The sequence below is a fragment of the Micromys minutus genome (genome assembly GCF_963924665.1).
Source record: "Micromys minutus genome assembly, chromosome: 10".
In the NCBI taxonomy this organism is placed as follows: domain Eukaryota; kingdom Metazoa; phylum Chordata; class Mammalia; order Rodentia; family Muridae; genus Micromys; species Micromys minutus.
The window spans coordinates 4722583-4750415 of record NC_137979.1 but is presented as its reverse complement, the minus strand read 5'-3'; the positions used below and the strand labels follow the sequence as shown (position 1 = coordinate 4750415).

Genomic DNA, 27833 nt, shown 5'->3' with positions numbered 1-27833 from the left:
AGTTCTAGGACAACCAGGGCTTCACAGAGAAACCCTGTCTTGACCACCGGCCATGCCTCCCCAAAAGGCCAAAGTTCAAAGTCTCTTCTGAGACTTATACGATTCTCTTAACTGTAAGCCTCTATAAGATCAAAATAAAAGCAGATTATATACTTCCAACATACAATGACACATATCATTGTATCCCAAAAGAGAGGAAAGAAAGTGTTAGTTAATTTTAAAGGTGACAGCTTTTTCTTTATTCCAACTAGCTCCCAAAGCAATGAGACAGGGACTCTAAGGTTCATTTACTCTAGTTTTACAGCACCTTAGCTGGACAGTGTTGATGTATTTAATCCTCCATCCAGCTACCTCCCAGCCAAAATCCAGAGATACTTGCATTTTAGGTCGGGTCTGGCTCTCTCTGCTCTGGGTGTATTCTCACAGTATCTCCTTGACCATTTTCTCATGGAGAATTCTCTCTTCCTCCTCCCCACCCCCACTTCTCTGGCTGGGATCGGAAGTCCAGTTCTATTCTCTTCTCTGCTCAGCTATTGGCTGATCAGCTTTTAATGATATATCAGAGAATTAAATGTTTATACAACATTGAGTTGGGAGATATTTAGAATAAGCATTATAATGTCATGTCTGGATTGTAACCAGATAAAAGGGCGTAGAAATCAGCATTTGCAAAATACAAGGATAATCTTCACACAGTGCACAATAGCATAGTGAGGAAATACTGGGCAAAGCAAGACTAAAACCACCAGGCAAACTTGAAAATCTGCATCTCTGTGTCTGATATCAGTGGTCTTCAGATCTCCAGCTCCTTTCAGCTTGTTCAACACTCTTCTCTCTCATGCTGGTTTCACACCTGATCTTCAGTTCTTCTTGGCAAGTATTAAACGAATCTGGCATGGAGTCTGCAGTGAAATCCAAGTTTCATCTTTACAGTCTCATACCGTGGTCTCTCTAGGCCTCCATGCACAGGGACATTCCTGATACACATCGGCAGAGGGAGATCCCGTAACTCCTTTCTTGTATCCTTACTGTAAAACCAGAACCATGTGGCCAAAGCTGCCCACCATTCAGCTGCTTGATGCTGCTGAAACTTGGCCCCTCTTCAATTATATTTCCACCAGTTTTCAGTTGTAGATGGTTTCCTTCACTGCTTAAGCTTTTCTTTAAATCCACACATTCTTTAAACCCATACATAAATTCACAAATTGGAAACCTTGCTGAGTTAGGTCTTCCCCTGAGGTCACCACTCCATTTTCTTCCAGTCAGCCTTGGGCTTTTCTTTAAACTTTTTATCTCCCCAGCATTGAGCTTAGCTACATTACACTTCCTGGTGCTCTTTTTCTCCTCAAACTGAACATGTTGTATTTCTTCTTGCCTCGCTTGCTCCTTTTCACTGTATAGATCAGGAAAATTTATAGGAAAAGGACAAAAGCAGCCAGATTCTTTGTCAGAATATCACAAGAATGGTCTCTGGGACTAGGGATTAAAAGCATCAGTCTTCTGAGTGCTATTTACTGGCATTCTTCTCTGAAGTTTCCTCCCGGCCCACAGTCCTTCATGCTTCTATTAGGATGGCCCGTTAAGCCCCGCTTATGGTATTCAACTGCTTTTCTAGTCTCAGTCCTGCAGTCTTCCAGAGTCTCCATCAAACAGCATGGTAGGTAGTGTTGCTGTTGCAGCAATACACCAATCTCTGGTACCAACTACTGTCTTAGTCATTGTCCTATTGTTCTGAAGAGACACCATGACCAAGGAAGCATTTAATTGGGGACTTGGCTACAGTTTTGGATGCTTAGTCCATTATTAGAATGTGAGGGAGCATGGCAGTGCCACAGATGTAAGTAATGCTGCCCCGAACACTTATGTAAAGTGACTGCAGACTAAGGGGACTGCAAGGCCGTGCAATACCTTTAAAATGTATGCAGCAGGAATGGTAGCGCCTGGGTTATATCCCCACAGTATGCCGACTTGTTGCTGCACCTCGTTTCTGTTTTAGCCATCCTGGTTGGTTTAAGGGTGTTTTATTACTGTTTTAGGTTTCATTTCCCTTACTCCAGTGGCTATTATGTTGAATAAATGGTCTGATTTTAGATTCATTCTATTTATTTATATGTATGTACGTGTCTGTGTGAGTCTGTACGTGTGTGAGTGTGTGCAGGTACAAGTGCCTTTGTTTGTGTGGGGCCAGAAAAAGGCCTAAGATTCCTCAGAGCTGGAGGTTTGTTCTGTGGTGCTGAACCGGAGCTTCATGGTTGCACGTCAGGTTCTCTTACCTACTGAGCCATCTATGCAGCCCCAAATTAATATCTTTATAAGTGACTATTAACATCTGCGTGGTTTTTTTTCTTTCTTCTTTTTCAAGACAGTTTCCTCTATTTAATAGCTCTGGCTGACCAGGAACTCGCTTTGTAGACCAGGCTGACCTCCATTTCACAGAGATCCAACTGCCTCTGCTTTGCAGGTTCTGGAATTAAAGAAGTGGTTCTCAACCTTCCTAATACTTTCCTCATGTTATGGCTACCGGTAACCATAAAATTATTTTCATTGCTACTTTATAACTAATTTTGCTACTGTTAAGAGTAATAAAGTAATTATCTGTGTTTTCCTATGGACTTAGTTGATCCATGTGAAAGGGTCCTTTGACCTTTATTTTATGTATATGAGTACGCTGTAGCTGTCTTCAGACACACCAGAAGAGGGCACTGGATTTCATTACAGATGGTTGTGAGCCACCTTGTGGTTGCTGGGAATTGAACTCAGGACCTCTGGAAGAGCAGTCAGTGCTCTTAACCCCTGAGCCATCTGTCCAGCCCCCATATATGTTTTCTTTTCTCTATTTTTCAGATTTATTTATTTGTTTATTTAATGTATATGAGTGCTCTATCTGCATGTATACTTGCATGACTGAAGAGGGCATCAGATCACATTATGTTTCTATGACTTAAGATTCTTCTGCTTTGTTTGTTTACTTGCTTGCTTGTTTCAAGACATGGTTTCTTTATGTAGCCCTGGTCTAGCTCTGTAGACCAGGCTGGCCTCCAACCCACAGAGGTCCTCCTGCCTCTGCCTAGGTGCTAGGATTAAAGGTGTACCACCACTACCCAGCCTTTCTCTCTACTGTTGCTATAACAGTACCTGAAGGAAAAATTTAATAAGTTCTCTTTAATGTTTGTTTGTTTGTTTATTCGTATGGGCATTTTGCCTGCATTATGCCATGTGTCTGGTGCCCTCAGAGTTCAGAAGAAGCCATTGGATCCTCTGAGACGGAGTTCATTTTGATAATTTGAGTTTTGAGCCAGCATGTGGGTGGTAGGAATTGAACCTCGGTCCTCCTGAAAAGCAACCATTGCCCTTAACCATTGAGCCATCTTTCTAGTCCCTGAATGTAATATTTAATATTTTGGTGTATGTGTGTGTCTTTTGTTTTGAGACAGGTTCTTACTATTGTATCCCTTGGCTGACTTGGAACTTTGTGTGTAAATCAGGCTGGTCTTGAACTTCCAGAGATCTACCTGCCTCTGACTCTCAAGTGCTGGGATTAAAAGCATATACCACCATAACCAGTTTAGGCCTAGCTGTTGTAGAACCTGAGTTCCCCAGAGGCCCCCACCTCCCAAGCACTGGGATTAAAAACGTGTGTCTGCGTGGCTGGCCTCCTTATTTTGATTTTTTGATGCAGAGTCTCACTGTACCATAGTCTATCTTGGAATTTACATTCATCCTGCATCAGTCTTCTGAGTGCTATACTTGTTCCCTGCTCCTGTGTATTGAACCCAATATCTCTCGTATGAACCACATTCTTAACCCCATGTTTGTATGTATTGCTATATTTGTTTACAAGGTTAATTTTTTCTATCTCTTCTGAAGGTCCTGTCCCAAATACACTGATGTCTTCACAAGTGTCATCGAGCCAAGGATATGATTCCCAATTTCCAGGATCCTACCCTCGTTCAATGCCAGCAAAGACTTTGGATCCATTCTCTGCACAGTCGAACTATGGTGGTTCTCAGGGATCTGGACAGACTCTTAATAGTCCACTTGTGACTTCCAGTCCAGTACCACCTTCACTTCATAGTGGTCCTGTTCCCCGAATGCCACTACCTACTTCTCAGAACCCAGCTGCTACACCAATGCCTTCTGGTAGCTTTCTTCCTGGAACCAACCCACCCCCACCTTTGAATTGGCAGTATAATTATCCATCCACAGGACCACAGACTAATCATTTTCCTCATGTAGCTCAACCAGCTATCCCTGGGAGTACAAATTCAACAGCAGATCATCAGTATGTTTCTTCTGGAGACCCTGCACTTCAACCCAGCTTCAAAAAGCCAGGTACTCATGGAAGCGTGTTTGAAATGTAGAAATGGAAAGCTTGCTTCTTTAGGTTTGGACTCAATATTTGCAGCCTTTAGCCTTTTAGAAAACAACTGTTTTTGTTTTGTTTTTTAAATCAGTAAACAGTAATATAGTGATTGCAGGCATGCACTACCCAACCCAAGGAGATGGGAATGTGAAAGTCACAGGTAAGTGCTCAGTAAGTGCAAGGACCTTCAGTCAGCCTCCAGAACTACCCTGCCTACTGTAAAGATTACTTTCAGCAGCTAATGGGCTCCATGCTGCATGTGAAATATCTGTATAATTAGGAGAATGTTCATACAGAGCCCAGCTTGATGATCTGAGTTTAATTGCCAGAAAAGTTAACTCCAGAAAGTTGTCTCTGGCCTTTTTGCAGGTGTGGCATTCCTCCCTGTGCCCCCTCACATTATGCATACACATGCACACAATAATAAATAAAGTGTTCTGGGCATAGTGGCACATGGCTGTAACCCTAGCACATGGAACAAAAGGTTTGCCAGGGCTACACAATGATTAAGAATGCATATTGCTCTGGCAGAGGACCTGAGGTCGTTCCCAGCACTCAGGTGGGGCTCTTCTGGAGGATCTAATGCCATTTTTTTGGACTCCACAAGCATAACACTCAAGTATCAAACGTACATTAAATAAAAAGAAGAAAAACTTTTAAAAACTCCACAAAACCCCAAAAGGACACATTAGCCAGCGCCCCATGTGACATCAGTTTTCTACATTTTGTTACTTAATCATCACCGCAGAACAGAGTTGGATATGATGGGTCATGTGTATAAGTTCTCTTGGGGAGCTGAGGCAGGAAGATAATGAATTTCAGGATAGACTGGGCTCTGTATGTGAGAGGTCTTGTCTTAAAGAAAAAAAATTCCTAGCAATTTCTTCACAGCTGAGAAATGTGGAACTTGAATAATTTGCTCAATGAACAAAAACGTAGTTTGGGAAAGAATATTCTGTAAAAACTCTTTCAGGGACTAGGGAGATGGCTGAGCTGTCGAGAGTGCTTGCTCTGTAGTCTCGAGGACAGCCTGCAGATCTTCCTACTTGTGCAGCAAGCCAAGCAGTCTGGAGAGCCTGTGACTGCAGCTCCAGGGAACCCAGTGCCCTCTGCAGCCATTGGGCACGTGCACAAACATGTACAAACACAAATAACAACAACAATAAATCTAAAAAAAGAGAAACTACTTTATCTATTTTCTTGGTTGCTGAAAGGGCTTAGACGGGAAGATTACAAGTCTAGGATTTGGTGGTGGTGACAGTGGTGCCATCATCATCATCCTAGGGAACGTCTCAAGAAAACAGTCAACCACAGCACTGAGGAGCAAAGGCAGGTAGAGCTCTATACCAGCCCAGCCAGGACTACACAGTGAGATCCTGTCTCAGAAACAAACATATAAATGTAAGCACAGCCTTGGTGATAAAAGCACATGATCGATAACCTAAAATTTCCTTGGCCTAAGGCAAGCTCTGAGGGAGAACACTTTGACTCCAGCATAGATGTGTTAGAAAAACTTAAAAAAGTCCTGAAACTTTGGACATTCCCATATAAAAAAGGGGTTGAGAAGGTAGGTATAGCAGCATCAGCCTGTAATCCCAGCACTTGGTAGGCTGAAGCAGGAGAATCATAGTTCAAGACCAGCCTGCTAAGACTATCTCTAGAGAGAGAATGTGGGCAGACTCTGTAAACTGTGAATATGAAACTAAAATGTATGGTTTCCAAACAATCTCAACTTTCATGTCTATGTTCTCAACCTGAGAGTCTGAAACTAGAAACTACTTACTATCAAACTTCGTGTGGCAGTTCATACTTGTAATACTGGTAGCTTGGAGATAAGCCAGAAGATTGCCAGGAGTTTAAAGCCAACCTAGAGTACAGAATGAGGTCCTGTCTCAAACTCATGCACACTGAGATGGCTCAATGGGTTAAGAAGCACTGTCTATCTGTTCTATCTCCAGGAGCATAAACCGAAAATAATTGCCATTAAAATTTCTTTTTTAATGTCTAGAAGTGGTAGCAAACCCCTTTAATACCAGAGGCAGGCAAATCTCTTGAGTTGGAAGCTAGCTTTGCCTATACAGTGAGCCTCTGCCCAGCCCAAGTTACCCAGTGAGACCCTGTCTAAACACAGACACACAAATTAAAAAAGAAAAGGGACTCAGGTTGTGAGGCCTGTTACCAAGCACCTCTCCCTGCTGAGCCATCTCACTGGCCTGTGTTTGGAGGGGACAAAACAGACTGAATTAGGGTAATTGCTCAGTGGTTAGGGTGCTTACTGCTCCTCCATCCAGAAGACAGTTTGGTTTCCAGCACTGGGAACTCTAGCTCCAGGAGATCTAGTGCCATCTTTTGAACAGTGAGCATGTACAAACACTTGTCACACATGCACGCACACACATACACGCACACACATAAATGCATACACACATATACCTAAGTAAAAGCATAAAAATAAATTTAAAAGAAAGCATACTCAAAAATCCTCTATTTAAGTTATACTATTTCTAGTCCTCACATTCTATGTTCTGGGTTTTTTTTCCGTCTTGTCTCACCCGTACTTTAGTTAGCTGAAAAGAGCAAGTGCAGAAGTCTGACCCTTGCTGTCATAAATAGGTGCTGATGACCTTTACTTGCCTGGCATGTGCCTGGCTCCGGAGCCAGTGCCCAGCAGTGAAGAAGTAGGAGTTACCTCGTCTCTTTTATGCTGAGTCAGTGGTGCACACTTTTAATCCCAGTACTTCGGAGGCAGAGTAGGTGTGTCTCTTGAGAATTCTAGCACAGCCAGGGCTACATAGAGAAATGTTTTAAAAAACATTAAAAAAATCTTTTTATGAAGTATGACACATTCTGAATCCAGAAATGTTCTAAAAGGTATGGAAAGCAACTATAAGCTAACTTGTAAAGTTTTTTATTTCTTGTTTTGTTTTGTTTTTCAAGACAGGATTTCTCTGTGTAAACCAGACTGTTCTGGAACATGCTCTGTAGACCAGGCTGGCCTTGAACTCAGAGATTCACCTGCTTCTGCCTCCCAAGTGCTGGGATTAAAGGTGTGAACTACCACCACCTGGCTTTAAATACATTTTTTTTTTTTTTTTTTTTTTTTGGTTCTAACTTGTGTTTTGTTAAACATTAAGCCATAAGAACTTTGTGGTTAGACATTTTCTAGTGTCAGACATTGTTTTTAATGCTGAGTTGGGAGTGCACCTTGCCCTATGTTCTTTTGAATTGTGTGGATTGTCATAGATGTGTGGGTGCTTTCTTGATAAGGGAGTTGCAGTCCAGCAATCTTATCTTTACTTTTCCAGTGCACCACTGATTGATTAATCCTCGCTAATACCAATAAGGTTTATTAACAGTATTAAAATGACTTTTTCAAATTTTTCATATTTGACTACATTTGTTCCTTTGATTTTATAAAATATAGGTGTACTGTAGGTAAAATATATTAGCTGTGTCAGTAATTATTTAAAAAATGAGGTTTTAAGTCTTGGAAACCCAGGTGTGGGGATACATGACTAGTAACCCCAGCACATGAGTCACTAGAAAGCGCCATCTTTCTTTTTGTCCTTATTGATTGATTGATTGATTGATTGGAAACAGGTATTTTTGTGTAGCCCTCGCTGCTCTTGAACTCAGAAATCTGCCTGCCTCTGCCTCCTGAGTGCTGGGACTAGAGGCGTGTGCCAGCACTGCATAATCTCACTTTTAAGCAGAGTAAGTGTGGATCTATTAGAGAAAAGCTCGAAGGAGCTCCCTTAATGCCATGAGAGAACCACCAAGAGAGGGTTCTTAACAGGTCAGACCAGGTAAAACCAAACATGTGAAATAAAAATGGGAGAATTAACATAATACTCTAGTTTTGGATCGCACACACTGGTAATCCCAGTATGTGGAAACTGAGACATAAAGATTATATCATGTTTGAGGCTGCCCTGTACAATATAGTGAGCCCCTGTATTTTTTAAGTGCAAATTTGATACGATAAAATTGGCAAACTTTATTTATTTTAGTTTACTCTTATTATTTTATTGACTCTCAATGTTTTTATGATCAGTTAATGAAAAAGATAATCAGAATATTCTATTACCCTAGAAGTGATTTGGTGCTAATGTATGTACGTTCTATAGGAACCGGGTCTTGCTGTGTAGCCCAGGTAGCTTCTAGTTTGCTGGTCCTCTTTTCTCAGCCCCCTGAATGCTGAGATTATGGGTGACTGGTTTATTTTTATTGCTTTAAGAACTGACAGATAATTGGGCTGGAGAGACCATTCAGCCATTAAGAGCACTGACTGCTCTTCCAGAGGTTCTGAGTTTAATTCCCAGCAACCACATGGTGGCTCACAACCATCTGTGATGGGATCTGATGCCCTCTTCTGGTGTGTGTCTGAAGATAGTGACAGTGAACAGTGTACTCTGTTTTCTTTAAAAAAAAAAAGAAAAGAAAGAAAGAAAACATAGACTGCACATAGAGGTACAAATTCAAGAAGTTAGTATATTTCTATTAATTTATTGATGGCTATTTTTATTAAAGTGTTAATTTAGAAGTCTATTTGGTTTTAGTAGAGTTTGTTTTTTTTTTTTTTTTTTGGGAACCTTTGTCTTAAGTTCTTACATGACATGAAAAACCCATGTTTCCATAGGTTCTGCACTTCCCTTACAGAATCCACCTCTGCCTCCCACTTTTCAGCCAGGAGCTCCTCTTGGGCCCCCTCCAGCTGCTGGCCCACCTTCCAGCCGGGGCCCCATGCCTCAGAAAACACCTCCTAGGGCTGCACTCCCACCGTCACTTAACTCAGCTGTCAATCAAGAAGGTAAGAGAATCGAAGGCTCAGAATCTCAGCTCAGGGCAGGAAGAGTGAGAATGTGGTCTGCGTCCCGTACCTTAGAATTGCGTCTCTATAGTATATTAGTATTAGAATATTTTAGAATCCTTCTTCGATCTGTAGGGGGAAACGATTCCTTCCAAGGCTCATGTTTCTTTTATATAAAGCTACAGCCACATCTGAGTTATTTGAAAGATTTGTGTATTTGGTGGCACACACCTACCTGTAATCCCAGTGATTAAGAGTCTGACTTAGAGGCTAGTATAAGGTTCATGATGATACCCATCTCAAAAAGCAAAATATTTATTTATTTATTTATTATTTGCTTTTGTTTGTTTGTTGTTTTGCAGCACCAGCCACAGACCCAGGAACTTGTGTGTGTTAGGCAAACACTCTACTATTGTGCTGTAGCCAGCCAGAAACTTCCTTTAAACACACACACACACACACACACCTTTTGTCATTCTATGTGTTTGTGTAAGTGTATCCACATGTATGTGTGCACCACATGCGTGTCTGGTGCTCAGGTAGGCCAGAAGCCCTTCAAGTTCTTTACAACTGAAGTTATAGGCAGGTTTGAGCCACTAAGTGGGTGCTGGGAATTGAACCTAGGGGCTGGTGTGTGCTAAGCAGTCATTCAACCACTCATATATATTCCTGGCTCTTCTTCCGCCTTCATTTACATGTTTATTTTCACATTTGGGCTTTTTAAAATTACTACTTAAGGTACATATTTATAGTGGAGTGTGATGGTTTAGTGGGTGTGTAATAAGTGATGATCCATCTAGTAAGAAGAATTAGATAGTTAGGTACCTGCCATCTCAAGCACTTGACATTCCTTTGCTTGGTGAACATTTATTTATAAGCACCTCTTTTAAACAAGGCATAGTAGTGCATGCCTGTCAGCACTTGGTAGCTGAGGCAAGAGAATCTTTAGTTTGAAGCCAGCTTGGGCTGCATAGTGAGATCTTGTCTCAAACAAAGGCCTTCTAGATATTCTGAAACACTGTAATTGTTTTTTAACTTAGTCACCCTCGTGTTTTGTAGAACTCTAGCCATTTTCCTAACACTTATTTTGTTCTTGTTAACCAACTCCTTTACCGTCATCTGGTCACAATTTTTCTCTTCCATTCTTTGAGATAGTTCTTTTAGTCTCTGTATGAATGAGTGTATACAAATATATACTAATCTCTTTCTGTGTCTGGCTTTTGTCATTTAACATCGCATTCATAATCCTGTTTATGGCTGATATTTCATTGTGGAGATACACCTCAGTTTCTTTATCTGTTCATTCATTGCTGCATACTTTAACTTGATCCCATATATGCTAATTACAGTATTCCTAATATTTGTTTTTGAGGCACTTGGATACTTTTCTGTAACAATGTACTGTTTTACATTCCCAGTAGCAGTGTGGAAGTGTTCTGCTTTCCCACATTGTTGTCAGCATTTGCTTTTTGAGAGTTTGGCTGTTTGCGTGTATCTTTTGTCTCTTTTGAGATGGGTTCTCATGTAGCCAGCCCTTGCTAGCTTCACTGTGTAGCCAAGGATGACCCTAAACTCTGGATCCTCATATCTCCACCTCCAAAGTGCTAGGACTATGAATGTGTTCAACTTTTTAAAGAATTACAATAGACTTATTACATTTGTGTGTGTGCTGAGTACAACTTGTAGGAGCTGGTTTATTCCTAGTAGTCAACTCAGTTCATCCGTCAGGCTTGACCTGAGCTATCAGACATCTTTAAAGATTTGCTTGGATTACTTCTTCGTGTGTGTCTATATGTGTGGGTATGTGCACATATGTGCAGTGCCCTCAGACACAAGAAAAGAGTACCAGATTCCCCTCTGGAGCTGGAGTTACAGGCATTTGAGACAAGGTTCTAGGAACTACTTCAGGTCCTGGAGAAGTGCTCTTAACTGGTGAGCCGTCTCTAACTAGACTTGTTGTTGTGTTTGTATTGGTTTTGTTTTTGAGATAGGATTTTTTAATGTACCCTTGGCTGTCCTGGAACTCACTATGTAAACCAGGCTGGCCTCAAACTCACAGAGGTCTACCTGCTCCTGCCTTCCCAGTGCTAGGATCAAAGGTGTGTATTAAAGGCATGTGCCACTGTACCTTGTAACATTTGACATTTTCAAAGGTTATCTAAATGTTTGGATAGTTCATTTCTTGAAGAAGCTATAGCATTCATTCTTATTTCAATCTTATTGGTGAATTTCCTTTTTAGGTATTACATCAAATGCCAATAATGGATCTATGGTGGCTCATAGTACTTACGACGAAATCGAAGGAGGTGGCTTCTTGGGTGAGATGCTATGAGTGTTTCTCTTCTCTCATTATAGAAGTGATGTGTGTTCACTGTAGGGAACTAAGAGAAGAAAGTTGATGCTATGTACATCTCAACACTGTATGTTTTTACTTCCAGACATTTAGTCTCCTCATCCTTTTAGAATGGGAGCTTTAGGCCTTATGTGCTGCGCTTTAATGGTTATACATATTTAAATTCATGTCCCTACGTCCCTAGGTTACAGTTACGATATATTCAAAAGTTTTTTTTAAAGAAAATTTAATCTGAAAATGTGTTATATAATACGGAAGTAAATTAACCATGCTAAACTTTTTTGTGTGTTTATGGTTATAGTCTACATTTACTAGATTGAGATCATGCTCTTGTTACTAATGATTGTTTCTCTTTAAGTTGATAAATGAAACTTTAATTCAAAAGCTGAAGTTATAACTTTCATAATTTAATGGATCATCACTGTTATTTTAAGCATCTAGGATATAAACTAGAACTTAAAAGTTCCCTTGTTTCTAGCAACACCACAGCTTGTTAATCAGAACCCCAAACCAAGCCGGAGTGTGGGATATGCATACCCTTCCCTACCACCAGGCTACCAGAACACCGCGCCCCCTGTGGCTGGGACGCCGCCCTCCTCCCTGAATTACCCACGTGGCCCCCAGGCCTTTACTCAGGTAAACTTATGTTTTCACTCAAGATATAGACATGAAGTAAGTTTTTAAAGGTATTTTGAATATTTTATAACCATTTAGAAGAATAATGAATATTTCATAATGCTCTGTACTTGCATATTTCTCTAGACCCTAGCCAAGCCCTACATACATACAAAAGTTACTCACTTTGAAACTGTCTGTAGACTCCCTTAGGTGCTAATCATTTAAGTGCAAGCATGAGTGGACTAAGTCTGCAGCCAGAGGGTCTAAGAGTTGTCAATCTTCTTCAAGAAAGGAACATGCTTCCTTCGACACCATTGCAGCCTCCAGTCCCAAATTTGCTTGAAGACATCCAGAAACTCAACTGTAACCCAGAGTAAGGCTTCAAAAACTGTTTTTCTTTTTTTATAAACATGTTAGTATCTGTGTTCTTAGGTTGTCTGGTATGCTGCTTTAGGTGTTGAGGATGAGTGGTCCAGGCAGACTGTTTAAGATAGGACTCTGTTATTGCTTACCTGAAATTTGCATGTTCTAAGTTAAGGAATGGAGTTGGCTATCTCTTACAGAGTACAGCCATGCTGATTCCTAAGTCTGCCCGTTTTTAGAATAGCCCTGAAAAGTGTGACTCATCTCTTCTCTCACCCCTATTCTTACCGCACGTTCCTTACTGTTCTCCGAAGCTTTCTCCCAGCCATAATACTCCCTGTCCACCCTGTGTGACATCCAGGCCAGCTAGTAGCATGGCAGCTTATACGAATTGCAGCTTGCATGGCCTGCTGTTCTTTTTTACCTGGTACTTTAAAAAGAAAAAGAGGAGGGAAGAAGAGAATGGGTTTATGTCTCTTGAATTGCTTGTCTCTTTTATTGGCTCTAATAAGAATTTTATACTCATGATCATCAGTGTAGCTATATTCTAGAGAACAGGGATTAGGTTGGTCTGTTTGTTTTGAGACACTGTCCTGTAACTCTGTAGACCAGGCTGTCCTCAAACTCATAGAGTTCTATGCCTCCCAAGTGCTGGAGTTAGAGACATGTACCACCAACACCCAGCCTGGCTTCAGATTTTATTCCCCTTGAATTACTTTCCCAGATTTCAAGACATTATACTCAACTCTTTATTCCATAAATAAATTAAATGTATATTGTAAAGACTCAAGAATTATACAACTTGTAATTTTGAAATAATATTTTTAAAAGCTTAGTAAGACTGCTCTTCAATAAACTTTGACCTGGTGCAGTGGTGGGCTCCTAGCTATTTGGTAGAGTTGTAGGAGAATCACTTGAGCCTAGAAGTTCAAGACAGCCTAGGTAGCATATCAAAACCTACCTAAGAAATAATAAATACGTTAAGAAATTAATTTTAAAAAGTTTTTGTTTGAGGATTTGAGTCATCACCTATTAATTTCAAGGTAAGATTAATTACTAGTCAGACTGTTACCCAGAAGTCAGATGAACCTATTCTTTTTGTTTATTTTTTAAGAAGGTTTCTCTGTGTAATGTCCCTGGAACTCAAAGAGATCGGCCTGCTGCTGCCTCCTGAGTGCTGGGATTAAAGGTGTTTGTGCACCATCACTGCCCAGCCTATGGCTAGTTTCTGAAAACATAGTCTCACTGTGGTGGATGCTCGATTTGTAGTTATGTGTGGTCACACGTGGCAATTTAAGTATTTTAACATAAAAATTTAAAAGGTCTATAATTCATTTGTAATCTGATCTAATAAGAGTATTAAGATAGGCACTGTTTATCTTTTTCTTTTTTGTCCTGAAATTACGAAAGCAGCAACTGACATGTACTTTTTTCTCCCCCACAGGTTATTTCGATGCACACTGACTAGCGTCCCCCAGACTCAAGCCTTACTGAATAAAGCCAAGCTTCCCTTGGGGCTGCTGCTCCACCCTTTCAAGGATCTAGTGGTATGTTTCTTTCTGTGTATGTGTATGTGTTTTTTGAGGCAGGATTTCTGTGTGTAACAGCTCTGGCTGTCTTGAAGCCCTTTTTGTATACCAGGCTGGCTACAAAAAGATCCTGAGGATCTCAAGAACTCACTGAGATCCTCCTGCCTCTGCCTCCTGAGTCCTGGGATTAACAGGTGTAAAGGTGTGTGCCACCACAGCCAGCCCAGTGGTAAGCTTCTTTAGAGAGAGTAGATGTGGAAATTATCTAGGTGGTAAAGTATTTTTGCAACAAAGTAAGAATGAATACAAAGTCTGTTCTGTGACAGTTTTCTTTTTAAATTTCTAAGTCAACCAACACTTCTATTACAAGTTAAGATTAAAATTTATTAAAATCTATTTAATAGATTAAAATCTATTAAAATCCAAGGGATGCTATGTAGATGGGCAGAACTAAAAGGAGCGATGCAGGCTTGGTGGTGCACACTCGGGACCGAGATGGGATGGCTTCGAGTATTTATAAGTTGTAAATTACCATTAAAATAGTTTATCCTAGCTTCCTGACCCTGCTGCTCCTGGAGTGAAGGCTCTAAGAAGTTGCTGCTCACACATTATAAATAAAATAAAATAAGATTTGTTCCATAATCTAAAAAATGAAGATCACTTATGTCCTAATTATCTAGAACCTAAACATGTGATCACAGTGTGTGAGTGGTAGGATTTTATTGTTTGATGGGTTGATTTCAGTTGTGATATTGGGGATTATGATGAAAGTTTCATGCAGGGTAGACTGGTGCCGCACACCTGAGTTAGACTACCCAACCCCTTATTACTTGCATTTATTTGCTTAAAGATGTTGTTTTGCTGAGTAATAGCCCTGCCTGGCCTGCTGCTTGTTATAGCTCAGACTGGCCTTGAACTGTTAAGAATGCCCCTACCTCAGCCTTCCAGGTACTTAGAATTACAGGTATGCTTGACAGTGCTTAGCTTCTCTTATTGAAGTATTTGATGTTGAGACTGAACATTTTTATTTTTCTGTTATTGTCTGTGTGTATGATGTAGATATGAGTTCAAATGCAGATGGAGGTAAGAACAGCTTTCGAGAGTCAGGTCTCACCTTCCAACCTTACTGAGACTGGCTCACTCTTGTTTCTGCTGTGAACTCTGGGCTAGCAGGCCTCAGAATGTTTGAGTGATTGTCCTGTGTTTCCCTCCTACCCCACCACAGGATTGCTGGGTTAAAGATATTTGCCACACCATCCAGTTTTTGCATGAGCTCTGGGAATCAAATGCAGCCTGTCAAGCTTTTACTGCAGTGACTCACTAGGCCAGATCCCTGACCCAGGACTCTTAGCATAGATGATAACCCGTAAATATTTTTCAAAAATGGTTTTTTGAGACAGGGTTTTTTCTCTGGGTAGCGCTGACTGTCCTGGAATTCATGTTGCACATCAGATTAGCCTGGAACTCACAGAAAGTTCTGCCTCTTCCCAAGAACTAGGATTAAAGGCATGGGCCACCACCACCCAGCTAATTAAGTAGGCCTCAACATAAGATTAAAATTCTGTAACAGTTTCATTTTTCATTGTTTTAGAATGTACTTTCTTTCCTGGGAGCTGAGACAGGAGGATTATTTGAGATGCTGACTTTGAAACTGTGTGGTCAGGCCTGTCTAATGAAAAGAGAACAGTGTACCTCTTTCCTTTGTAATAGTTGCATTTTCTTGCGATACCACCCACATGTAGTAAAATTAGTTCTTGCTTTGTAGCCCAGGTTGGCCTCAGTCTTGCCGCTGCCCTCCTGCATCTTCCTCTAGAACGGAGGCCCTAAGTGTGAGCCTCAGTGCCCACACTTTTTGTACTAGGTTTTGCTCCAAAGTTGAAATCTCACTAGTCATTTGGAAGGGATGGGTTAACACCTCAGCTTTGTTCTTTCAGCAGTTGCCCGTGGTCACCTCCAGTACAATTGTGAGATGCCGGTCATGCAGGACCTACATTAACCCCTTCGTCAGCTTTCTGGATCAAAGACGGTGGAAGTGTAACTTATGTTATCGAGTCAATGATGGTACGATTTTTGGGAACATTTCTTAACATTTGAAACACAAAAGAAAACTTATTTTTGTTTGGGTGGTACACATATTTTGACTTGTTTGGGTGGCACATGCCTTTAATCCCAGCACTTAGAAGGCAAAGGCAGGTGGATCTCTGAGTTAAGGCTAGCTGGTCTTCAGAGTAAGTTTCAAGACAGCCAGAGCTATACTAAGAAACTCTGTCTTGAAAAAAAATCAAAGGGGGCTGGAGAGATGGCTCAGAGGTTAAGAGCACTGACTGCTCTTCCAGAGGTCCTGAGTTCAATTCCCAGCAACCACATGGTGGCTCTCAACCATTTGTAATGGGATCTGATGCCCTCTTCTGGTGTGTCTGAAGACAGCTACAGTGAACATAGAATAAATAATTACTTAAAAAAAGAAGAAAAAATCAAAGAAAAAAAGCCCATATTTGTATTATGTGGATGTGTGTAGGTGTGTGTCTGATGGATACAGGTACCCTTGGAGGACAGAAGCATCTGATCCCTCTGCAGCTGGAGTTACAGTGGTTATGAGCTGCCTGACATGGGTGCTGGGAAGTGAATTGGGGTCCTCTGCAAGAGCAGTATACACACTTAATGGATGAGCTGTCTCTAGCCTCTTAAAGCATTTTCTAATTTTTATTTGTAATATATAGAGAAACCAGATAACAAAAATATGAAATGACAAGCGAATCAGGCATGGTGGGTCACCATTTTAATCTCTGTTCTCATAAGGTAGAGACATGTAGATCTCTGAATGAGAGACCAGCCTGGTCTACATGGAGACCCTGTCTTGAGAAGGAGACAGAGATAGCACATGAGCCTGTAATCTTAGCCACTCACAAGTCTGATAGTAATGGTGAGAGCCTGTCTCAAAGAAAAATAGCTCTTTCATTTACTTGGTATACAGACAATCAGTCCTTTAGTTCAGATCGCTAACACTAACTTCTTATACCTTTATACTTAGAAATATACATACCTTGAGACAGAAATGGGATAATTAGCATTTTGAGACCATACTTTATATTTATTACATTGAGCATATGAATGGAATAGTTTACAGTGTGGGGTAAGATTTTTGTTGTGTTTTATTTTGAGTAGTCTCAATCACTGTACAGTTAAGGATGCCTCGAGCTTCCTCCACCTCCTGAGTGTTGGCGGTACAGACGAATGCTGCTGGTCCTAGTTTATGGGATGCTGGAGATGGAGCCCAGGACCTCCTCTGTTGGGCCAGCACTCTGCCAGCTAAACTGTCTCTAACCAGAAATACTTTTACTTTGAAATTATTTTGTGTGATTCCCCTCCCCTAGGATTAAAAACAAACAAGCCCATAGAGTAATAGCTGCTTTCTTCACTCACTGCTTTTGAACAGAATAGGGTAGTACTCGGTGAGCTGAACACAGTGTGATCAGTAACTGAAGAGGTGCGCTCCCTCAGTGACTTCTGTATAATTTATATTTGAAGATATCATATAACCAACAGCATTCTGTGAACTCTTTGCACTTGGGAGGCAGAGACAGGAGGTCATCCTGGGTATCATACAGAGAGTTCAATGTCAACCTGGGCTGCCTCCATAAGGCCTTGACTCAAAAAGACAGAAGGGAAATTTTAAATGTCTTTCTGGAAGAAATTTCATTAAGAGTTGAGACTTAGCTTAATGTGGTGTCACATGCCTGTAATCTGAGCCCTTGAGAAGGCCAAGGCCAGACTGGGCTACAAAACTAAACCAAGTATGTTTCCTACTTTATAAAAATTAAAGAAAAAAATATCATTAAGTTCATCTTTAAAATCCTAAGTGTATGTGCTGTAATGCACAAATTGTGTGTGTGTGTGTGTGTGTGTGTTCTGGGGTTGGGTATGTATGCCACAATATGCACATGGAGGTAGGAGGACAAGTTGGTAGGAATCAGTCCTCTCCACCCACAGTGTGGGTTCCAGGGATCAAACTCAGTTTAAACTTGGCAGCAAGCACCCTTACCCGTTGAGCCATTTTGCTGGCCCTTTGTTTGATTTTTGCTATGTAACCTAGTCTGGCATCTAACTTGGTAGTGATTCTCTAGCCTAGGTCTCTCACATGCTGAGATTACAGGCAAGCACCACCTTATGAATTTGTTTCTTTCTTTTTTTTTTTTTTTTTTTTTTGACTCCCTTAGCCTAAGGTTTTAATCTTTAAACAATTACTGGGAAACTAGGTTCAGTGACAGCTAATTCCGAACATACTCTGAGCATAGCAAATTGTAAGTAGAGGCAATTAGTGTTGTAGAGAAGCACTTGGTGCTGATGAAACTTGCTGATTCCTCATGGCTTTATTCTGAAACACTTGCACCTTCACTGTCTGGGAGCAGCTTTCTGTGTCAGCGGTTAATGTCTACACAATTGGGAGATTTAGGAAAACACCTACAGTTAAGGGTTTTTAATCATCTTTTTTAGCTTACTTGAGAATCAGTATGGATTTAGACAGGACATTGGGTGCTGGGGACAGTCACAATACCTAAATTAATGAAAATCAAGCTGTAGGGTATTTAATTAATCTTTTTATTAATAAATTGTGTTGCACAGTTCCTGAAGAATTCATGTACAACCCTTTAACCAGAGTTTATGGAGAACCTCACAAAAGACCGGAAGTTCAGAATGCTACGATTGAGTTTATGGCTCCTTCAGAGTACATGGTAAGCCCTCTCTCTTTCTGGAGCAGGTGTGTTTGTGTGTTTGTTTGTTTTTGATATGCTATGTAGCTATGGTTGACCTGGTATTTGCTGGTTAACTGAGGCTAGCTTCAAAGTTCCTATAATTCTGTTTTAGACTTCCAAGTACTGTGATTATGGTTGTAAGCCATACCCCCAGCCATTATACTGAATTTTAAGTAAAATAATATAGTATCTTTTAACAAAGTTCTTTTTTTTTAGCTGAGAAAGTATTTGTTCAGCAAGTAGACATGCTTGTTGTACAGGCCTGATGACCTGAGTCCCTCCAAGAACCCACACAAAGCTGCAAGGAAAACCTGGTCCTGGGTGTTATATTTTGACTTTTATACTTGGGCCATGATGTGCATGTACACACACACACACACACACACACACACATATGTCATGCACATACACACCTGTAGTTAGATTAAGATGTTGAGAGAGTAAAGGTGTGTGTGAAATTTTACTTCAGTATCTTGTCTATATCAAGAAATTTGCAACATAATACTGGGATCATATTTATATCTCAGTTAAATCAGACTTCTGTGTTTTATAAATAATGCTATGTAATCTCAGCATTTAGGAGGCAGAGACAGGAGGATTAGTTCAAGCCTAAATTACACTGGTGTTGGCCCAGTGTGGCTATATAAAATCATCTTCAAAAACAAATAAAAGATGGCCTGGAGATATGGTTTAGGGGCTAAGAGCTTTGGGGCTGGAAGGGTGGCTCAGCAGTTAAGAGCACTGGCTGCTCTTACAGAGGACCCAGGTTCCCTTCCCGGCATTCACATGGCAGCGCACAACTCCCTGTAACTCCATTTCCTGGGGATCTGACACCCTTACACATTTATACACACAGGCAAAACACTAATGCACATAAAATAAAGTTAAAGAAGTTGTTAACCAAGGGGGTAAGGTTAAGAGCTCTGACTGCTCTTACAGAGGACACAAGTTCAGTTCCCAGCACTCATGTGGCAGCTCACAGTGTCCTGTAACTGTGGTTTTAGGGGATCTGAGGCCCTATTCTAGCTTCTCTATGCACTGCATGTAAGCAATGCAGACACTCACATATATACATATACATATATACAAAAAGCCCACATCTCTTGATTTAGATACTCTTACTGAGCCTTAATTGTATCTTAGCAAAAAGGAGTATGAAAACAATGCTAACATGTAACACTAGCTTGACTTGTCTAATGAGCATATTCATTTCTGTGTGTGTTTGTGTGTGTGTGGCCTTGAACTCCTAGAGATCTTCCTGCCTCTGCCTCCTGAGAGAAGCTGGGATTTATGGCATGTATGGTTAAGCCAACACACCTTGCGTTTTAGAACAGTTCTCTCATTGACCTGGGACTCAGTGAGGCTAGAATCACTGCTTAGAAAGGCCCAGGGGATCCTCCTATCTGCTTCCTCAGCCCTGGCCACAAACTCATGCCTCCAACCTAGAGTTTTCACATGGGTTCTGGGAACTAAACTTGGATCCCCATGCTTCTCTGGCAGCACTTCAAGTGAGCTGTCTCCCCATTTAAGGATGTATATAGTAATTATTTTTAACCTATATATGAGATTTAGTCTATTTTACTATGTAATTTTATGAGGGGTCAGTCTTTTTCTTTTTAATTGGGTCACTGAAGTTATTGGTAACAGTTCTCTGCCAAATTAAAGTTAAAGAATCAAAGCATCTGCTGGATGTGGTGTTACACAACTTTAATCCCAACAATTAAGATGTAAGGACAGGTGGATCTCTTTGAGTTCAAAGCCAGCCTGTTCTTCTACATAGTAAGTTCTAGGACAGCCAGGGCTACATAGAGATCCTGTCTTAAACAACATTAAAGAAGAAAAGGTGGAAGAAGAGGAGGAGGAGAGAAAGAAAAAACATGCTCAATAGACATGTAAACTTAAATGTATACATTGTCAAATAATTATGAAGTAACCAGTTGTGTTAGTACTTCCTGGATCAGTGTAATAACGTTAGTTGTTGCAGAGACGGCTCAGGGGTTAAAAGCCGTGGTAGACTTCCAGAGGACCTAGATTTGGTTCTCAATACTCACATCCTGTAACTCCCGTTCTAGGGACTCCAGCATTTCTGTCTTCCAGGTTGTGTGTACATGGTGCACATATATGCAGGCAGAATGCCTGCACAGTAACAGTGTCGCCAGTACTGTCAGAAGCCCATGTGTTCTTTCCTGCCGAGAGAAGTCTCTTCTGAACTGTGTCAGACACTTCTCTTTACACTGGAAGTGGATAGCATCTTCAATTGAACAATTAGTTTTCAGCGGTCTATAAGTATGTTCTAAGGACAGCTTAAATAGGCTAGTTTAGGTCCTTTGTAAGCCTCGTGGTAGACATGAAGTGCATTTGTACTCGGGGGCGGCTCCACTGCTGCTTCCACTTAGCCCTTAGTATTGTTTATGTAGTAGTTTTGTTGTGTGTCACCTCATCATGTAAATATAAATTTAATACTGCTGGGTATATTTAATTGACTCTTTCTTTCCCTCTAGTTACGACCACCACAACCTCCAGTGTACCTCTTTGTGTTTGATGTCTCTCACAACGCAATAGAAACTGGATACTTGAATTCAGTTTGCCAGAGTTTGTTAGACAATCTGGATCTGTAAGTGTTTTAACTCAGCTTAATTTGAAACAGATAGTGTCTTTAGAATAAACAGTTAAGTTTTGGGGGTTTTGTTTTTGTTTTTTTGTTTTTTGTTTTTAAGACAAGTTTCTCTGTGTGGCCCTGGGTGTCCAAGAACTTGATCTCTAGACCAGGCTGGCCTCAGACTCAGATCTACCTGCCTCTGTCTCTCAAGTGCTGGGATTAAAGGTGTGTGACACCCAGTACTTACATAATTATGTTCTGAAGGACCACATAATGGGTTCTTTTAGGCCTTCCTTGGCCCTGTGTAAGTGTGAAGAGGACTGTGAGGAGCTCTTGGTGCTCTCACCATCAACACTCGGCTGTCTGCTCCGCTTTCCCACCCCTTCCTGCTTGACCTTTTTCTTTCTTTTTTGTTTGTCTGAGACAGGGTTTCTCTATGTAACAGCCAGGCTGGCCTTGAACCCACTTTGTAACCAGTTGACCAGGCTGGCCTTGAACTCACAGAGATCTGTCTGCCTCTGCCTCCTTCCTGCTGGGACTAAAAGTGTGCACTGTCTCACCCAGCACCACCTGGCTGTTTTCAAGCAAATCTCGGCCATCATACCATTTTACCTTTAAAGTATAAGATGCTACTTTGCAGTCAAGGCAGGCCTCAGCCAGCCTGGTCTCTTACCAATCTTCCTGCCTCAGGTTCCTGAGTGCTGGGTTGTAGACAAGAGCTCTGTTCTCCTTTATCATTGTTATTCTCACTTGTCTCAACCGATGTTGCATCATAAGCTCCCTGGAGTAAAAATTCAAATAGTTTATACGTGCTCCATTTGGTTGTCATAGTTCTGCCTCTGTTTTAAATGTTATTTACACAGGATATAACGTGTAAAAATTAGTGTAACTTTTCAGTATAAGTCCCGATCTCCCCACAAATTGAGTAACTCCCCATTGGCCAAGGGCGTTCGTGCTCCTCTGTGTGTTTGTATCTCACAGTCTAAGCTGGACATGGGAACCAAGCATGGAAAAGGCTGGAAGCTAGTTCCTTTACCACTAAGAAATTTTGTTCTATGTTGGATCCTTTAAAAGATACTTTTCATCCTCTTTGTTCTTAAAGGCATTAAATAATAGAAAATGTTTATATAATTGTTTTAAATAGATATAGCTAAATTTACATTGCATTTTAATTTTCTTTTATTAAGATGTGGGTTTTTTTAATGCATGTATGAGTGTTTTACCTGCATGTATGTGTGTGTACCACGTGTGTGCCTGGTACCAGAAGAGGTCGGAAGAGAACATTACAAACAGTTGTGAGCTGTCATGTGGGTGCTGGGAGTTGAACTGGGCTAGTGCTCTTAACCACTGATCTATCTCTCCAGCCAATACAATGCAGTTTAAAATGCTATATCACAATTTTTTGAAGCATTCTTTTTCCTGTGATGTTGGGGACTGAGCACAGAGCCTTATGCCAAGTTCTCTACCTGATCTAAATCTGAAGCTCCTAGCATTCTTTATAAAATAACTTGAATTTGGGCCCAGTTTTGTACATATTTTCCAGGTTTTTAAAAACCTCACATATACCAAAAAATTATTTATACCTTTATTATAGAAGTAGCTGATTTTAAACTGCTGCATTTTTGCTGCGTTTTGTTGGTTTTTTGCTCTTTCTCTTGAGCAGGGTGGCTTCACAGCAGGTAAACCTTAGCTGCTGTAAACGCCTGTGTGTGCTGGGCTACTCTCTGCACTATTACAGGGCATGCTTACATATGACGGGGGGGGGGGTGTGGAATGTACGTGTGGTGTGTGTGAGTGTGTGTGAACAATGATTAAAATTTTTGTGAATTTGTTTCTAGGCTTCCTGGCAACACTAGGACAAAAATCGGTTTCATAACATTTGATAGCACAATCCATTTCTACAGTCTTCAGGAAGGTCTCTCCCAGCCTCAGATGCTAATAGTTTCAGATATTGACGGTATGTGTATACTCGTAAACTCACTGAACTGCCTGGAGAATTCCCCTTTCAGAAATATTTGCTGAGGTGTTTATAGTGTGTCAGGAATGTGTGAGATGAATCTAGTTTAATAAAGAGAAGTCTTTTTTTTTTCCCCCAGAGCTAAACCCACTAAATAATATAGCCCAGGGTGTCCTTAACCTTGAGTGTAGCAACAGGGTCAAGCTGAAGTGAAATCCTGAGTAGAGTTATTAGACTGACAGAGTTACGGACGTCTTTAAGTCCATCCTCATTTCATCAGAGACCAGAGGGATATGGGGAAAACACAGGACAATCACTCAGAAATTCTGAGACCTGCTAGCTCAGAGTTCACAGCAGAAACAAGAGTGAGCCAGTCTCAGTAAGGTTGGAAGGTGAGACCTGACTCTCGAAAGCTGTTCTTACCTCCATCTGCATTTGAACTCATATCTACATCATACACACAGACAATAACAGAAAAATAAAAATGTTCAGTCTCAACATCAAATACTTCAATAAGAGAAGCTAAGCACTGTCAAGCATACCTGTAATTCTAAGTACTTGGAAGGCTGAGGTAGGGGTATTCTTAACAGTTCAAGGCCAGCCCAGCTTGCTCTACACAGCAAGTTCCAGGTCAGCTAGACCTGCATAGTAAAGCCCTGTTTTTATTCTTTGTTTTGCTTTGTTTTTTAAAAAGGCAGAAGGATCCTCAGCTACATAGAGAGTTCTGTGACAGCCTGGAATATGTGAGACAATGTCTCAAAAACAAAAACAAACTTTTGACGAGTATGGTAGCATGTAGCTGTAATACAGTGCCTTTGGGAGGCATTGCAGAAATTTGAAGCTAGCCTGAAGTACATAATGAAGCCCTGTGTTAAAGGGCTTCATGGCCGGGATGTCACTAAGTAGTAGAATCTCCCTTCATATATGCAAGGCCCTAGATTTAGTCCCTAGAACTGCAAAAGAAAAGCAACACCAGTTTATCAGGGAATACTTTTACAGAAAGAAAAACAGCCCATAGGGTGGGAAAAAAATACTTGTAATTATGTATCTGATAATGAATTTTTTAAAAGATGTTTTCATTTTATTTATATCTGTCTTCAGACACACCAGAAGAGGGCATCAGATCCCATTATAGATGGTTGTTGTTGGGATTTTAACTCAGGACCTCTGGAAGAGCAGACAGTGCTCTTAACCACTGAGTTATCTCTCCAGACCCTGATAATGAGTTTTTAAAATTTTATTTGTTTTATCCATGAATATGTGTCTCTGTATCTGCTAGTGTCAGCAGGACCAGAAGAGGTCACTGGATCCCCTGAAACTGGAGTTACAGGCAGTTGCGAGCTCCTGATGGGTGCTGGGATCTGAACTAGCATATTCTGGAAGAACAAATGTTCTTAACCTACTTGGCCGTAACCCAACCCTAATAAAGAATTTAATATGGAGAATAAATTAAAAACATATTATTGTTAGGAATTAAATTTCTTTACTTTGATGAAATCAAACTCGGAAGAAAACGTATGCATGAAGAGTTATAAGGAGTTTACATGTTTGTTTGCTCACTTATCAAAAAGTAAAGATTTTTTTATGAAGTTCCTAAAAGTTAGTAAGACATTGTTTCCAGACAAGATCTCATGCACTCTAGGCTGTCCTTGAACAGGATTTTTTTTAAACAGTGTTTTATAAGCTGGACATTGTACTGTATATGTGTGGTCTCAGCACTAGGGAGACAGAAGCAGAAATACGACCCAGGCCATGGGTCACCTAGTGAGACCCTGTCTCAGAGCCAGATGGGGGACTAAGGCACTCTGCCAGTAAAGTGCTTGCCTTGCAAGTCAATGGACCTGATTCTGCCTCCAGAATCCACAGAAATACACATAAAAAATGTCAGACGTGGTGGTGTGCTTGGAATCCCAGACTTGAAAGGCAGGGTCAGGCAGATCCCTGGGCCTTGCTGGCCAGGCAGTCTAGCCTAGTTGGTCAGCTCCTGGCCAAAGAAAGATCTTGTTTCAAAGGAAGTAGGTGGTATTTCTGAAGATGCTACTCAAGGCTGTCTTTTGGCCTCCCCATGCACTGGCATACACAGCAGGAGAGCAATAAAAATTAAACAAACAAAAACGTTACCAAAGAAAGAATGGATATTCCAAGAGGCTCACCTGAAGTGATGGAGTGCCTTCTAGCTCATCTCCTTCTGTAGTACCGTTAGTAGGGGCACTGCTGTGCAGCTTCCTGCAGGAAGAAGTATTGCCTGCACAAGGAAAATATTAGTAGATTATTACTTCAGATAAAAACAAAGCATTGCTGTATGTTCTGTAAGTGCCTTCAGAGGGATGCCAGAAAGTAGTATTGGATCCCCAGGGACTGGAATTACAGATGGTTTTGAGCCATGTGTGCGCTGGCAACTGAGCCTGGGCCCTCTAGAACAGCCTGTGTGGCTTAACTGTTGACCCATCTCTCCAGCCTCACAGCTGTCCTTCTCATACTAACAGTGTGTCTTTGACAAGGCTTAGTAACCACACAGCTCTAATCTTACTACTTGGGAGGCAGAGGCAGGTGGATCTCTGTGAGGTTTAAATCAGACTGCTCTATTTTAAGAGTTTCAGGGCTACACAGTAAAATCCTGTCTTAAAAAAAAAAAATTGAGAGAAAAGAAATAATAAGATGAATGCTTCTTTACTCTTTCAGATGTTTTTATACCTATGCCAGAGAACTTACTAGTAAACTTAAATGAAAGTAAAGAGGTAAGGCATGCTTTCCTACCTGCCATGTTTAATTCTAACACTGAATGTATATTTCTGAAATGAACTTTAAGTTTTGCTTTTCTTCAATGTTTTTAGGCTATGTAGCCCTTTATATCTACTTTCAGTTTACGTCCATTAGATGGACAGTTCTTGAGGTCAGCCTTGTACTGGTTGTTTTTACTCTAAGGCAGCAGGTTCGCTGTGGTGGAGCTGAAGTCTGAGTCTCTTCCTTAGGGAAGAGCGCCTGGAGGCCTGTGCTGCAGCCAGGCCATGTGGGAAGAGGGAGGGCTACTGAAGGACCGCTGCTGGTCGCTGCACGGAAGCACGTAGCCAGGCTGCTCTCAGTGCTTTTGCTTTTCTGATTCACAGAGTGTCATTGGGTCAGTTCAGAAGAAACTCTTATTACCTGCCTGGAAATTGCCATGACATAATACAGTGAGAGGTGAACAGAATGTGTCTGAGGGGGGATGTTGTCTACCCTGTACCTGCATATATGCCGTAGGGTAACATTTAACTAGCAAGTCTGTGCTCTCCACTGTTGTCAGAGGAGACTGTGCTTCAGCACAGAGTATTTCCCCATTAATTCTCTCTTATCTGTACAACCTAACTTAAATAGGCAGTTGGTTTTGACTTTGTTTTTCTTTCATAGTAATACTACTAGTTGGCATCGTTACTGGATATTTAGGTTTTGCAACAGGGAAGAGTTAAAGTTACTTTGGAACTTAAAAAATAAAGTATGTAAAAGTGATGGAGAAAGCCATGTTTCATGGCTTTAAAGTAGATAATTGTCTAAATTGTGATGGTTCTTTTGCATACATTCTGGACTTACAGTCTTGCTGGATTATTGCATGTGCAAAAACTGTAAGGCCCCAGTTTTGATGTCTTGCTTGCCAATTTATAATGTTTACTTAAAATGGCTTTCTTGTCATTATTGTAGTGTCCTTAGACCATCATCATGAGTCAGTGTCCTGTCTGTTGTATTAAATAATGACAGACTGAAAACGTTTCATTGTAACACTCTTGAGTCTTCTTGCTTATTTCACAAGCTCGTTCAAGATTTACTGAAAACGTTGCCACAAATGTTTACTAACACGCTGGAGACCCAGAGTGCCTTGGGTCCTGCTCTTCAGGCTGCATTTAAGCTGATGTCACCAACTGGTGGTCGAATGTCTGTCTTCCAAACACAACTCCCAACACTTGGTGTAGGAGCCCTGAAACCTCGAGAGGAACCCAACCAAAGATCATCTGCTAAGGTTAGACCACCTGGTGTACGGTGTATGGCGTGGTTGTTTTTCACTTGTTTTCCTTTTCAGATGTGAGGAGGAGGGACAGTTAGTAGTGAGTAAAGGGTTTCACTTCTGCTGCTCTCTACACCTGCCTGACACATCTGTGCTTCATTAGCTTTAATATTTTAGGCTGTTAGAAATACAGCCTGGCTTTGATGAGAAAGTCTGGAAGACTAAGAATTAATTTGCTAGAGGCAAAGTGGAACCAAAATAACCGTTAAAAATGGTCATAATTTGGAGCTGGGCAGTGGTGGTACACTCCTTTAATCCCAGAACTTGGGAGGCAGAGACAATTGGATTTCTATGAGTTTGAAGCCAGCCTGGTCTACAGAGTGAATTATTCTAGGACAGCCAGGTATACACAGAGAAACCCTCTTTCAAAAAACCAAAGGAAAAAAATGGACATAATTTGGTAGATTAATAGGCTAACAAGGATTTCTTCTGGGCTCTTTTTATGTAAGAA

The 27833-nt window shown here is 40.9% G+C and overlaps 1 protein-coding gene across 3 annotated transcripts in view; it reads left to right on the top strand.

Moving 5' to 3' along the window:
* SEC24A (SEC24 homolog A, COPII coat complex component) overlaps positions 1-27833 on the top strand; it is a 59387-nt gene that overhangs the window by 10312 nt on the left and 21242 nt on the right. Inside the window, exons 2-13 of one of the 3 annotated variants that reach the window (XM_080924451.1) lie at positions 3868-4332; positions 9003-9173; positions 11414-11491; positions 12005-12162; positions 12345-12517; positions 13952-14054; positions 15974-16097; positions 18660-18769; positions 21292-21404; positions 23228-23346; positions 26029-26084; positions 27131-27337. In XM_080924451.1, coding sequence (XP_080780577.1) covers positions 3868-4332; positions 9003-9173; positions 11414-11491; positions 12005-12162; positions 12345-12517; positions 13952-14054; positions 15974-16097; positions 18660-18769; positions 21292-21404; positions 23228-23346; positions 26029-26084; positions 27131-27337 — 1877 coding nt within the window. Of the gene's footprint in view, positions 1-3867; positions 4333-9002; positions 9174-11413; positions 11492-12004; positions 12163-12344; positions 12518-13951; positions 14055-15970; positions 16098-18659; positions 18770-21291; positions 21405-23227; positions 23347-26028; positions 26085-27130; positions 27338-27833 lie in introns of those variants that run through there. The other 2 variants (XM_080924450.1, XM_080924452.1) reach the window with 2 other exon arrangements.